General features: G+C 36.8%; 1 protein-coding gene across 1 annotated transcript in view; it reads right to left on the bottom strand.

The window, feature by feature from the left end:
* RTN1 (reticulon 1) overlaps nt 1-13,136 on the bottom strand; it is a 167,829-nt gene that overhangs the window by 8,214 nt on the left and 146,479 nt on the right. Inside the window, exon 4 of the mRNA XM_011386279.2 lies at nt 199-406. Within this exon, the coding sequence (XP_011384581.1) occupies nt 199-406 (208 nt within the window). The remainder of the gene's footprint in view (nt 1-198; nt 407-13,136) is intronic.

Genomic DNA, 13,136 nt, shown 5'->3' with positions numbered 1-13,136 from the left:
GTGTTAGAATAGAGATAATCGAGCTTGTTCTACAAACTCACCAGAAATACCAGATGTTAAAAGGTAGGTGCTAAAGGAGACTATAAGAAGCCCGTCTTTCTCAGAGAAACATAACCCAAAGTGCACGGGAGTGAAACAGAGGCAGAGGGAGAGTCCCTTGAGAGGCTGGGCAAGGGCTGGTCTGGCTGGGAGACTCACTTGAAAGGGTGGCCCTCGTCGGTTTTCTGCACAGCTTGTAAAACAGACTTGTAGATGCGGAAACTGATGGTGGCCGAGAGCGCGGCCAGGGCCAAGTAGGCCACGACGCTCACGACGCTGAACTGGGTCAGGGAAAAGAGCAGCAGTAGGAAGCTCCCAAACACGATCCCAGTCTGCTTGATGTCTCGCCAGTACAGCAGGTCAATAGCTGTGGGGAGGAGACACAATGCACACACCACTTAACAATGGCAGGGCCCTGGGAGAGCTGCTGTGGCTCATTCACAAAGCCAGGGCTGCTGCAGGCTGTCACTGGCCTTCACACAAGTGAGTGGATACAGGGCTACGCCAGGGCACTTACTGTCACTCCATTTTGCTTTGGAAGAATCATTTCGATCCCTGACAACAGTTCATAAATTCATAGATTAGAAAAGGCTGCTGAATCTCCAGCGACCATCTCTCCTTGAGCGTATCTCAATGGGCTTCGCCATTTGCACAGTGGCCCAAATTATGTGATTTTGAAACAAAACTGAAAACACAGAGGACTCTGTGAAGAACCTGTTCTCCTCTTTTGGATTGTGTGCATCTTGATGCCCTGCTGGTAATTTTATGTCTCAGTGGTGGCCTGTGGATGTGTATACCAGTAGCACAAATGTTCCTGCTGCTGAGGAAAGAGAGGTTCTGGAGAAACTGTGCCTTCTGAAGCAGGGCAGTGGGCCTGGGAGGTCCCAGCCAATGCCAAAGGCATCTGACTGAAGATACGGCCTGCCTCCAAAACTGCAGAGTTATGGGATGTCTCAAGGAACCCTGGAGCTGACATTCAGATTAAATCACTTTGTACATGATTTGTTCACTTAAATCTTGTGACTTAAAAATCTGAAACATAGGCTTTAAAATCTACATCACATTTATCATTCAGTTACTTCCCTCTTTCAACTTAGAAAAAAATTAAATTCAAAAGAAGAAAGCCATGGTATTCAAATATGATACAAAATGGAAATATTTTGAATAGTCCAGTCACCAGATTATTAAAAAAGCATAGAAAATCTTGCTTAGGAATGTACATAAATTTATTCTCTAATTAGGCAAGTAATATTTTTTTTTAATTGCGATCTAATTGACATATAACATTGCATAAGTTTAAGGCGTACAATGTGCTGATTTGATATATTTGTATATTGTAATGTGATTACTACCATAGCATTAGCTAACACCTCTATCACATCACATAATTATAGTTTCTTTTTTGTGGTGAGAACATTTAAGATCTAGTCTCTTAGCAACTCTGAAGTATATAATGCAGCATTTTGACTAGAACCACTATGCTATGCATTAGCTCTCTAGAATTTATTCATCTACTAACTGCAAGTTTGTGCCCTCTGACCAACATCTCTCCATTTCCCTCAACCCCTAATGCTTGGTAATCAACATTCTACTCTCTGTTTCTATGAGTTTGGTTTTTTTTAGATTCCACACATCAGTGAGATTATACAGTATTTGTCTTTCTTTAGCTGACTTATCTCACTCAACACAATGCCCTCAAGGTCCACCCATATTTTTATAGAATGTTATGTCCATTTCCAGAAAGAGAAAATAAGGCATAAATTTTCCATCTCATAATCAAATGAAAGTGGCAGTTACTTACACTGCCAGCTTCATGTGTGGGGCACCTGAAGGTACCTGAAGGTTTACAGAATTAGATGCCAGTTTTTGCTCACAGGAAAATGAAGGTGACCAGGTTGAAAAGAGAGGGAGCTGCTTCCATCATACACAGGTATGTAACTAGCTGAAAGAACAGTATGAAAAGGTCCCATAGCCTAACGACAACCCTGATGCTGTAGAGGGGACATTAGGAAATGTTGCAGAGCAAAGTATGATCCGTGACAGCAGACTTACCTCAGGCTGGCTAGGGGTTTAAAGGTGGGGAGGCTGTTTATAACAGCCTGAGGATACCCTAGCAATCTGAAGCTGAAAAATAAGAGAACTTATTTTTAAGCTCATCTGTCATCCATCCCTATCTACTCCCCACTTACCACCACTACCAGGTCTATCAATGATGGGAACGCAGCAAGGTTACTCTAGTCAGCCATTTCTTTGGGAAAAATATTTGTTCATTTTTTTCTATAACACGTGTGCAAGATAAGAAATAGAGAAGAAGATCACAAGCATGTTTTGGTGTGAAACAAAGATTTCCTTTTTCTCTTTTGAGAGGGGTCAGCTCTACAAGCAGATTTCAGGGGCAAAGGAAAAGTACTGCCGCTTCAAAGCCTCTTTTCATCCCAGCCCAATCCGAGTAAGTAAACCCAAGCAGTTCAAACCTGTGTCGTTCAAGGGTCAACTGTATTTTCCGTCTGTGGTTGGGAATCCATGGACACAGAGGGCCCACAATAGTTATTCGTGGATTTTCAACTGTTTGGGAGGTTGGCACCCTTAAGCCCTGCATTGCTCAAGGGTCAGCTGTACATTATATGACAACATGATTTGTGCTAAAAGGGGTACACCTAAGTGCTAGGGAAAGTGGACTGACCTACCTCTGAAATGTGAAGGGCATGCGAGACTCTGCAAGTAGCTTAAAGACAAAGAGGAAATAGAATTTGCTACTTTCAATGGAATCCCCTCTAATCGAATTGCTTAACATCTATCAAAAATAGTACCCCCTAGAAAAGTCTTCTGAATATCTGGACACCTGTTTAAACAGTTCTAGAATGACAGACACCAGGAACATATCCCCTACACATAAGGGAGACTACTATATAACAAGAGAGAAAGTTAAAAGTTGAGAAACTTGTCTATTGACTAGTTAATAGGAAAGGCAAGATCAAATCCTAAGTTTAAAACTTTTTCCAAAACAGTTGCCTCTCTCACATTATATGGTTATATGTTAAATGTCCTCAAAAGCATGCAAAATTAATTTGGGCAACCTGATTATATTTAAATCTGCTTCCAGTGCTAGATATTTAAAGTGAAATTTTTTCTTTAAGCGAAAATGAGTCATTATCAACAGTAAAAAATTATTGGTCATCTATTTATCTAGTAAGCACAGGAATGAAGAGATTGTAAAATTTTGTTCCTGCTTTTAAGAATCTACCTGGGAAGATTCAACATTCATTTAAAAAATGCTGCATCAATGCCAGGATATCTTGTATTGGAGGCGGTAAAAGTTCAGTTCAAGGAAGGGATAGCACTGGGATCGATGAAAGAGGATGTGGGCTGGTTTGTGAATGTGGTGAACAATTTTTTAAGGAGATGGGGTGGATCAAGGGCAATATTATGAAGGATTAGTTGACAAGAATGGTGACTAATTAGTGTGGGAGAAAGGGGGGAGAGCTAATTAAGGGCGAAAACAACATTTCAAAACTGGGTGACTGAGTGATTAGTATCACTGACAAAAATAGGAAATCCGAGAGTTAACTGGTTTGAGAAAAAGCTGACACTTGTTTTTAAACCTCTAGGTTCTGATGTGATGAGATTGGCTGACAATTACACACAATACATATTAATTTTTTTAAAGCTTAGAAATTCAATTTTTTTCCCTAGGGTTTTTGCAGTAGCCTTGAGTTAAATGGACAGTAATATCATATTCCAATGATTTTCAGATGATTATGTACAGTAGGCAACTGGAAATGCAGCACTGAAATCTAGTAAAAAGGGCTGAATATTTACATTTGGGTGTATTCTGAGTGAAAATGATGACTGAAGTCATGAGAGTAGAAAAAACTTCCAAGAGAGGAGAGACAAAGGTTTGCAACCGTGGATGATACCACAGTTTAAGATTCAAAGGAATAAGTGGAGCTATAAAAAGAGTCCTGTCTGATGTCAGAAGGTACCACATAGTGTAAGTTATGGCAACCAAGGAGAAAGAAACTTTCCAGAAGAAAAGAGTTGGCTACGGTACAGAATGCTGAAGACATAACAAGGGAAAAGCTAACTGAGAAAAGACCACTGGATTTGGAGCTGAAGGTCACTCCTAACCTACCAGAGACTGTTCGCAGCAGTGAGGATAGAAGCCATATTGAAAAGTGTTGAGTAGGTGGTGGGAGGTTCAAAGTAATAAAGAAGATGGTAAATAGAATGGCAGTTTAAGGAGTAGCAACTAGTTAACCGTTATGTTGCACAAAACCTGGGAATGTTAGTGGAAAGAGAGGAGTGAGGATTCTGGAAAGGAGATATTTGATTGAGCAAAGTCTCAGAGAAGATGGGGAAAGGTTGAGATGAGTCATAGTTCTTTCTTTTCAAAGAAGGGAGAATGAAAGGATGGGTAAAGAGGGAGAGACATTCTGAGAAAGTATGGCTGTGGCCACAGATAAGTGTTGAGGCAGAATGGGAACAACATAAAGTGGCTGGAGGTAGATCTACACAAACCTTCTCTGGAAAATGAGTCCTGAGGTGTTCCAGAGACTGAGGACAGGGTAAGCCTTGAAGCGATTAGGAAAAGTTGAGACCTGTGTTGTTCAATTGAGTAGCGACGAGCCACAAGTTGTTACTGAGAACTTGAAATGTGGCTGGATCCGTTTGAGATGTGCTACAAGCATAAACTACATATTGGATTTCAGGCATACCAAAAAAGGATATAGAGCATCTCATTAATGCTTTTTATATTGATTTTTTGTTGCTAGGCTAATAGGTATGTTGGAGTAAATAAAATATATTATTCAAATTAATTGTATCTGTTTCTCTTTATTTTTAATGTGGCTATTAGAAAATTTTAAATTACTTATGTGTCTTGTTATATTTTTATTGGACAGCACTGATCTAGAAAAACACAGTAATGATTCAAAAAGGAATGGATAAAAGGACGGCCAGAAAGTAAAGAGGATTTCGTTACAGTAAAGGGTCTTTAATGGATCCACTCAACAGGGTTTGAGGCTGGGTGTTCTGAGCAATAGGCAGTGGGGCTGAGCCAGGGCTGGGAACTGGCACAGGGGGCATGGCTAGAGAAGTTGGAGATTCAAGAGGATAGAATTGAAATGAACACCATGGGCTCAGGCTGGGAATGACAGGAGTCTGATGACCTCGGAGAATGGCCATGGCCATGTGTAGTCAGAGTGCCAGCAAATGGACTGAAGCTTTGATGATTCAGTGGGAAGGGTAGGAAGTGATAAAGTGTGATCAGAGAAGAGAATTTCTGTGTTCTCAATCTGCTGTGTAAATGCCAATTTTTTACATTTTAATTTTGCTTACAATGATGTAAGCTTGTGTAGGAAGTTTATGGTATCTGATCCAGAAAAATAGATATTTGAATAAAGTTCCCTTAGAATCCAAGTGAATATATATATATATATATATATATATATATATATATATATATATATATATATATATATATATATATAACTCTGTAACTGCAACAAATTACTCCCAGTAGCCTTTGGGTATAGATAACAACAAGGTATAGATAACTTTTCTCTTCCTTCAATATCCTCCTTATATAGAAAGATCAGATGAGAGTTTATATAGCTGAGTACACTTGCACTAAACATACTCACTAGGGTAGGTAAATTACTAAATTGTTTGCCAATTATAAAAATTATGTTACTCTGCTAAAAACCAAGGAGCAATGCACTGGCTTTGAAATGAGAGATCAGTGTGTGCTATCAATTTGATAAATGGACTGGGCTTGGTGATTTCATCTTAGTCCCCAAACCACAAGTGGGGGCACAGACTGCAGCCTGCCTGGGTCTAACTTAGTATTAATTCAGTCAAGGGTGAACTGGTAGATTTGGCAGATTTGAAATGCTGAAGTCAGTGCTACCCTCATTTTCATAATCCAAGCAAGAACAAAATAGAAAAATAAAAGTGATCCAATGGTTGAATTAAGAGTTAAATGGAAATAAAATGCTGTCAAATTTCTAAAAATAAAAGCTCTTTGCTGTGGTCCAAATTTTTTTAGTTTGAGAAACTATTTTAAATGTCTTTGCTTATATGATTCAATAGTGGCAGCAGTATTCACAAAGTTTATTAAAAATGTATGAACCAAAAAAACAGTGGTGGAGATTTTCATATTTTATTTACAAAGCAAATGTGGTATAAGTGAATAATAAAAAATGGGAATAAATTGTGCACAAGTATCTGCATTATTGTACCATATTCTGAACTGTATTTATTTATATTTCATCTCGGCCCAGACAAGATTTTGGGTAACACTGCTTAACTTGGTATGTGAAAAGTTAATGCTACTTTTTAAAAGGCCAAGTGAGAAAATGTGAGAAAATCCCTATTCATAGATAATATCAGCATTTTAACAAAAGCATTGTTGAAAAATGACATGCTGCTGACGTTTATTTGCTTTTTAGCAAGTTTCCAATAATTGACTATAATAATTAACTATCTTCTAAAAACGATTAAAAGGCTAGAACAACCTCAGTTCTTTACATCTCAGTGTCCAAAGCAGTAACAGAAAAGCCAGTTTCTCTGGTCTTCATGAGGCAGATAAAATATAATCACAAAAAATTAACAAGAAGGAACTGTAATGATTTTCCCTACTTAATTTTCCTTCATTTTACCATCAAACTGGGGAAACATAATGGAAACAGATGTACAAAAATACTCTATACATACAGAGAGACCTTCAAAGATGACATCTTTTAGTCAATGAATCCATGAGTTTCCTTTGCCTTGAAAAGTCTCTTACATTATTTAAAACTTTAAATGGTAACCCAGGCACCTTGGGCCTAGAGAGGAAATTGCTGTAAAGGACTTTTGCTAAGACATCTGCAGTGATTCCATTTTCCAGTCCCTTCCTTCACATCTCCTAAATGCAGCCAACATGACTGTCAAGACAAAAATGCCAGCACTATTTCTAGACATTTAAATAATTCTGTAGACGTTTGGAAGGGGAGATACATTAAGCCTGGTTCTCCGTGTAGATTAAATAGAGGAGTACATCATTTAATCCACACGGATGATCCTCTACTCTCTCTGAGCTTTGGTGGAACCACAGGAGACAAAAGCAAACACATTCTTCTAATGACTACCCTTCAGATTGGACTGAATGCAAAACTGCTTTTATGTTTTTGTGACTTTTGTGAAACAGCTGAATGTGATTTGTTTGCTAATTCTAAGCACTAAGACTATATTCTGGTCTCCATGCTGCGAAGTGAACACAATGATGCTTAGGCCCATAGTCACAGCAATGGAGTGGGCCTGGCTAGGACATGGAACAGCAGGGCTCAGTATTTAAGACATTGCTGCCAGCTCCTCCTGCTAAACCTCCTGCAAATGGGCTCATTTGGAAGGGTCTCCACAGGGTGACTGGCATCAAAGGAAGAGACTGCCATATGGAGAGAAAGACAGGCTTTGGGCACATGGTAGTTGAGAGAGGCACCCAGTAAGATTTGCAGATATGGAATAATAAATGTCTTCATGTGCTTTTTCTTTCTTTAAGCTTTCTGGCAGGATCAAAATACAAAACTATTTATGTGGTCGGTGGTCATTAGTCATAATTAGCCACAAAATCTTAAGTCTGGGCCACACCTTAAAATTCATCATTGTATTGGAATAAAAAAAGAACCCTGGAGGTAGACAGCTGTTGGTTCTTTATAAAAAATTAATACATTTAAAATTTTTGACCAAGACCATAATGGCAAAAACGTTTCTTCAACTAAAAATATGTAAGATGAGGGAAAGAAATGATCTCTCTTTGTACCTCTGTTCCATTCAATAAAATATTATGTCCTTCCTGAGTCTTATTAGCACTAGATTTGATCTGTAGTTTGATGAAATATTTCTGAAGGCAAGACATACAGTATGACCGCATTTGAAGCATGCCCACGGTGGAGTGGGTGGAACTGCGGTATAAGTTCTAAAATTAAAACCTGTTACATTTCTACTTTTCATTTGTTCCAAATTAACACCAGTTAGGACAAGTAACTTGTAAATAATGCTTGAATTACTTTCTCCCTTTGGCAGTAAAGGAAATAAAAAAGAGTTTAAGGATTTGATTGTGTGAAACGATAAAACCTTGCTCAGATTTAACTTCAAAGTATAGCTCAGATATACTTGGAGGAAACAGAACTTTACACTTCTAAGATCTAAAACCCCTAACAATTTTCTTATTTTATTTGAATGATATGCTATAAATTTGGAATATAATTACAATTATCAAGGTTTTTAATACACTCATTATCATTGTCACCTAGGCAGAAGATGGCTTTTAAAGAATTATTAATGTCAAATTCTTAGCTTTCAAATCGTTAGCTTAATTTGAATGGTTATGTGTACTTTCACAACAACTGGAAAGGTGACAATGTGTAAATATTAACACATGGTTAAATATGCACATAGCGTAGGAGATCAGGTTGAAAAGGGAAATGTGGTGGTGATGTACATTTAATCATTTCCAAAAAGAAAGGTAATATTCTGAAAGCTACCTATCCATGTTAGCTTTTGTTTGCTGGATTCAATCATTTTCGAATTTTATTATAAATCAATTACTTCACAGATTCCGTTCCTGAATGTATTAACTTATCTAAAAATGAAAAAGAATTGAGTAAAGAATGTAATTCACATGTAAGAAGAAAGTGGGAGTGAGGGAGGCTTGGAGAGAGGAAGAGCAAGAGAGAAAAAACTGTAAAAAATGATGCAGAAGGAAAGGCCTGCTGATTGTGACGAAAGATTTCATCCACGATTCCTATCAATATATAATGTTTTAGTAATAGTAATCAAAATGCTTTAGTTATAGAGTATCGGGAATATTATTATTTTTACATTAAAGAAATATTAATTCATGGAACTCTGAGAAAAATCAGAGATTTGAAGATGGGGATTTTGATTAGCATTTTCGTCAATCTTTCTCACCCATGATGGATCTTCCTTTTGAAAAAAAAGGACACTGCAGAGAGTCCATCTGTACAGTCTAAAACCAAAACATGTAATTTAGAAATGATTCCAACCTATTGATGTTTATCATAGTCTTTTCTTTAATTTTAGGAATAGCTTATATAGTAAAGAAACAGGCATTTATTTGAAGTTCAGCAATTCTTTCAGTTTCAAGTCACTTTCTTCCATTAAATTATTTCAAATACTTTTTGAGATATGTACAATTTTGTTTTATGAAAGCTGTTTTGTTGCCTATCTAGCACTCTAGCTTCATTTTATATGTTATAGAGATATTGGACAATATTCAGAAAATATTAACATGATTAATTAAAAGTGGTAGGAGTTCGGGTGATTTGCAGTCTTTACTTGAACCTCTTTGTACAAATGGAAAATTTCATAATATGCATGTATCATTTTTAGAAGAATAAAGCCATCATTCGCTCCCCAAACTCTGAAGTATTCCCTTATAAAGACTCTCATGAAAATGATAATACATTGTGAAAAAGAATACTTTTATTTTTCAATGGAGTAATAACTACCTGCATTTGGTATATTGTCTGTATAATGAAAGTTTTGTTTCATTTAAAAAAAAATCCCCAGATCTCCTGCTAAGCCAGTTTTCCTATTGGATCTCATTAGAATCTGAAGAGAGAGAGTTTAAAAATGTAATTATGTTGTAATATTTGTACAGTATTCTAATGATGTTAGAATCCAAATAAAATGCTATTTTTGATAGAAGGTGATATTAGTCTACATTTATGTTTGTAAAATTGTCTTTATCAAAGTAAGATATGTCACAAGAGCTTAGGACAGTAACTGGCACATAGATAATATTGATGGAGACTTTAGGATGACTTGATGATGACGGTGATGACAACAATGGCATAAACTAGTCAAGATCACTGCCGTGCTGATAATGTTTGCTGTTTGTAAAGAGAGAACCTATGGAAAAATATCTCAGAGCGGGTAAATGAGAGTTTACTTTCTGTAACTCAGCATTAGTAAAAAAGGCGGTGACTGTTGAGAGGACAAGAGTTCTAGATTTGAAGCCAAGAGTCATCTTTTCACCATTCAATTTACCACTTAGATCTATAACCCTTGGACACATCACTTAACCTCTTTGAGCCTCTTGATGTCCAAGATTCAGCTGAAAACCTCCAATGGGAAGATGTTTGAAAAATGAAAACTATGTAAATGTGAGGGGTTATTAATTCCCCGCAATCATCGTTGCCTAGATAATTCACGTTTTTGGAAAAACTGTTGAGGAAAAGTCATCTATCATTGAGACAGATGGTAAGAGCAGTGGTGAGTGAGGGGCTCTGGGGTGAGGCAGCCTAGGCTTGAATCAAGCCTTTGGCATTACTAGCTGTGTGCCTTGGTAGAAGCCGCAGTTCATCACCTGTAAAATGGGGTAATAAAATTTATACATCATACGACTCGTGAGGATTATATGCAATGATGCAAGTAAAGCATTCAGCAAAAGTGTTCAATAAATACTAGTATTGTTGTGGTCTATAGGATTACTGTATATATAGGTTTTATTAGGTTATTGTTTAACAGTCATTTCATTTTCACTGAGTTGAGTGGGCTTTTGGTTTATTGGGCTTTGGGTAGTAGTATCATTTTTTTTTAATTGGAAGCAGCATCTGTGTTCATGTAGAGTAATGTGGACTTTAATCTCTCTAAACATTGTTGTCTGTAGCTGAAATCATATTTATTAATAAATGTGAGATTACTTTATATGTATAGTCCAGTTCTTATGATATATTGTTTGGATACAGTAGAGTCTTCATGTAATATGCAATGGGCTGTACTTTCTCCATGCAATGTTTAATAATATGGAGGAAACCTGAAGCTCACTTTCTTTATTTCTTTTTCTAAGCAAAACTTTCTCCTTATAATATTTCTGGAGGTCATTATCAACAGTGTTACACAAACTTCTTTTAATAGCCTTTGAAACTGCTCCTAGCTCACACTCATTTCATCATTTGCATACTGGACCTTGCTCTGTTAGTCTGTGGGTTGGGCTCACTAAGAATTATTACACACCAGTGGCTTCAACCCTGATTATGCATTAAACTGAGAAGCTTTTTAAAAAAATACTGATGTCTAACCCAATTGATTCAGAACCTCTGGGGGTAGAGCCCAGGAATCCTGTGTTTCCTTAAAGCTCTCTATGTGATACTAATGGGTATAGCCAGGGTTAAGACCAACTATTTCTGATAATAAGGGAACTACAATAAAGAAGATACATTGAAAATGCTAACCAAAAATCTTATTGTGGATTTAATTTAGATGAAAAGTTCTAGTGGGGAGAAAAAGGAATAATTTACTTCTTACCATTTCTCTTTCATGTCTATAAACTGACCCACCTTTATTAGTCAATTTTCAAGATAATAGCTTTGTTCTATTTGACAAAAGGAAATCAATGGTACTGAAGGCTACCAAAGGTCACTGAGTGTAAACGATCCTCAATGATCTTGCAATAATCTTCACGAGTAGCTGTATATTAAAATGAAAATGATTGTCTTCAATGGACAAATAATGGCATTTTGTGTCATTTTGTGATTATAAATGTCCATGCTTTTTTTACCCCTACCTCCCACAGTGAGAAGGTCAACTGAGCCAAAACGCATAAGATTGTGATGAAAAAATGTCTTATATTTATACAAATAAAACAGAAAATCTGCCATCTTTTGGTATCTACTTTTGGTAAGAAGATACCCATAATCACAGTCTAAAACCCAACTTTGTTATATCTTTGTGTCAAACTAAATTTGATATTATATCAAGCCATAGGTGGTTGTTGAGTGTGTATATCAAACTGGATGAATCTTGGTAACATAACAAGAATGAAATGTTACCAAGAATTTTCACACTGCTTTCTGTATAAAATATATGCTATTCCATGTCATTGTATATATGCTACACCATTCTCTAAAATTATACTTCTGAATTGCCATATATTTCTTAGGTCCTGACTTTTAAATCTACTAGGTCCATTTATTTACTTTTGACAGTTGTATTTCCAACAGATCCACATAATTTGAACTCGACTATTGTATTTTACGTCATTGACATCAACAAATAAGCAGCAGAGAAAATATTCTTAACTCTAAGGTTGATGTTTACTTTTTCTTTGCTTAAAAATGTTATCAAAGAAAAATTTCCATGGGGCATTAAAGATGAAAAGGCATCCTATTCTTTCTGTTATGTAAAATTATAAGGAGAAGATGCCAGGTTTGGAAAAAAAAAAAAAAAAAAACAGCTTCTGCTCCAGAGTATTCTTGGTCCCCTGAGTGATGCTGCAAGCCTGCAGGTTAAGTCAAATGCGCCTTCTTCAGAACCATATTTGTTAAATATTAAAAGGCACCTCATCTTACAAACACCCAAGTTTACTACACATAATTCATTCTTGCAAATTATCTCTTTCTCCTTATCATCTCGAACTGAGCTAGGCGAAGGAGAAAATCTTAATGTAACAAAGGAGAGATGGATGTGTGAAGTATGAGGCTGAATAAAAATGGCTGAAAAGCAATCCAAGCTAGGCTGGAGGGTGGCCACACCCAGTGCTAATATGGACTGTTTCAAAATAAATCTGTTACACCAGAGGGCAACCAGTAGTGCTTTTTTATTTCCCTCCACTTGTTCCACAGACACCCATTATTAATAAATAGTAGTTACAGGTTACCCCAACGACAGACAACAAAAAACCCTGAAATATTTCCAAATGAACCATCCTAATATGTGGTTACGCCATCATATCTTCAGGATTGGAAGAGCTAGTCTGCATTTCCAGTCTCCTTTGTGTGACCACAAATAGCAACCCTAAAATGGGTGTGTCCCTCTTAAAAGGCTGTACTAGAGCCCTCTCAGTTAATGGTTCTACCGGGAGATTTAGACCTTTAGACAGAAATGAAATACAGTGGGATGCATGGAACAATAAGAAAGCATTTTAACTCCGGGGATGAGAAGAGATTAAACAAGTACTAAATGATCAATGGATCCCAAAAGAGCTCCCGGAGGAGGCAAATGATGCATTATTTAAAATACTAGCATTACGACGAGAAAACAAAGGCGTGGAGGTGGTAGGTTTAAAAAAAAAAAAAAAGGAAAAAGAAAAA

The sequence above is a fragment of the Pteropus vampyrus genome, unplaced genomic scaffold (genome assembly GCF_000151845.1).
Source record: "Pteropus vampyrus isolate Shadow unplaced genomic scaffold, Pvam_2.0 Scaffold15, whole genome shotgun sequence".
Lineage (NCBI taxonomy): Eukaryota > Metazoa > Chordata > Mammalia > Chiroptera > Pteropodidae > Pteropus > Pteropus vampyrus.
This window is presented reverse-complemented; position numbering and strand designations above follow the sequence as displayed.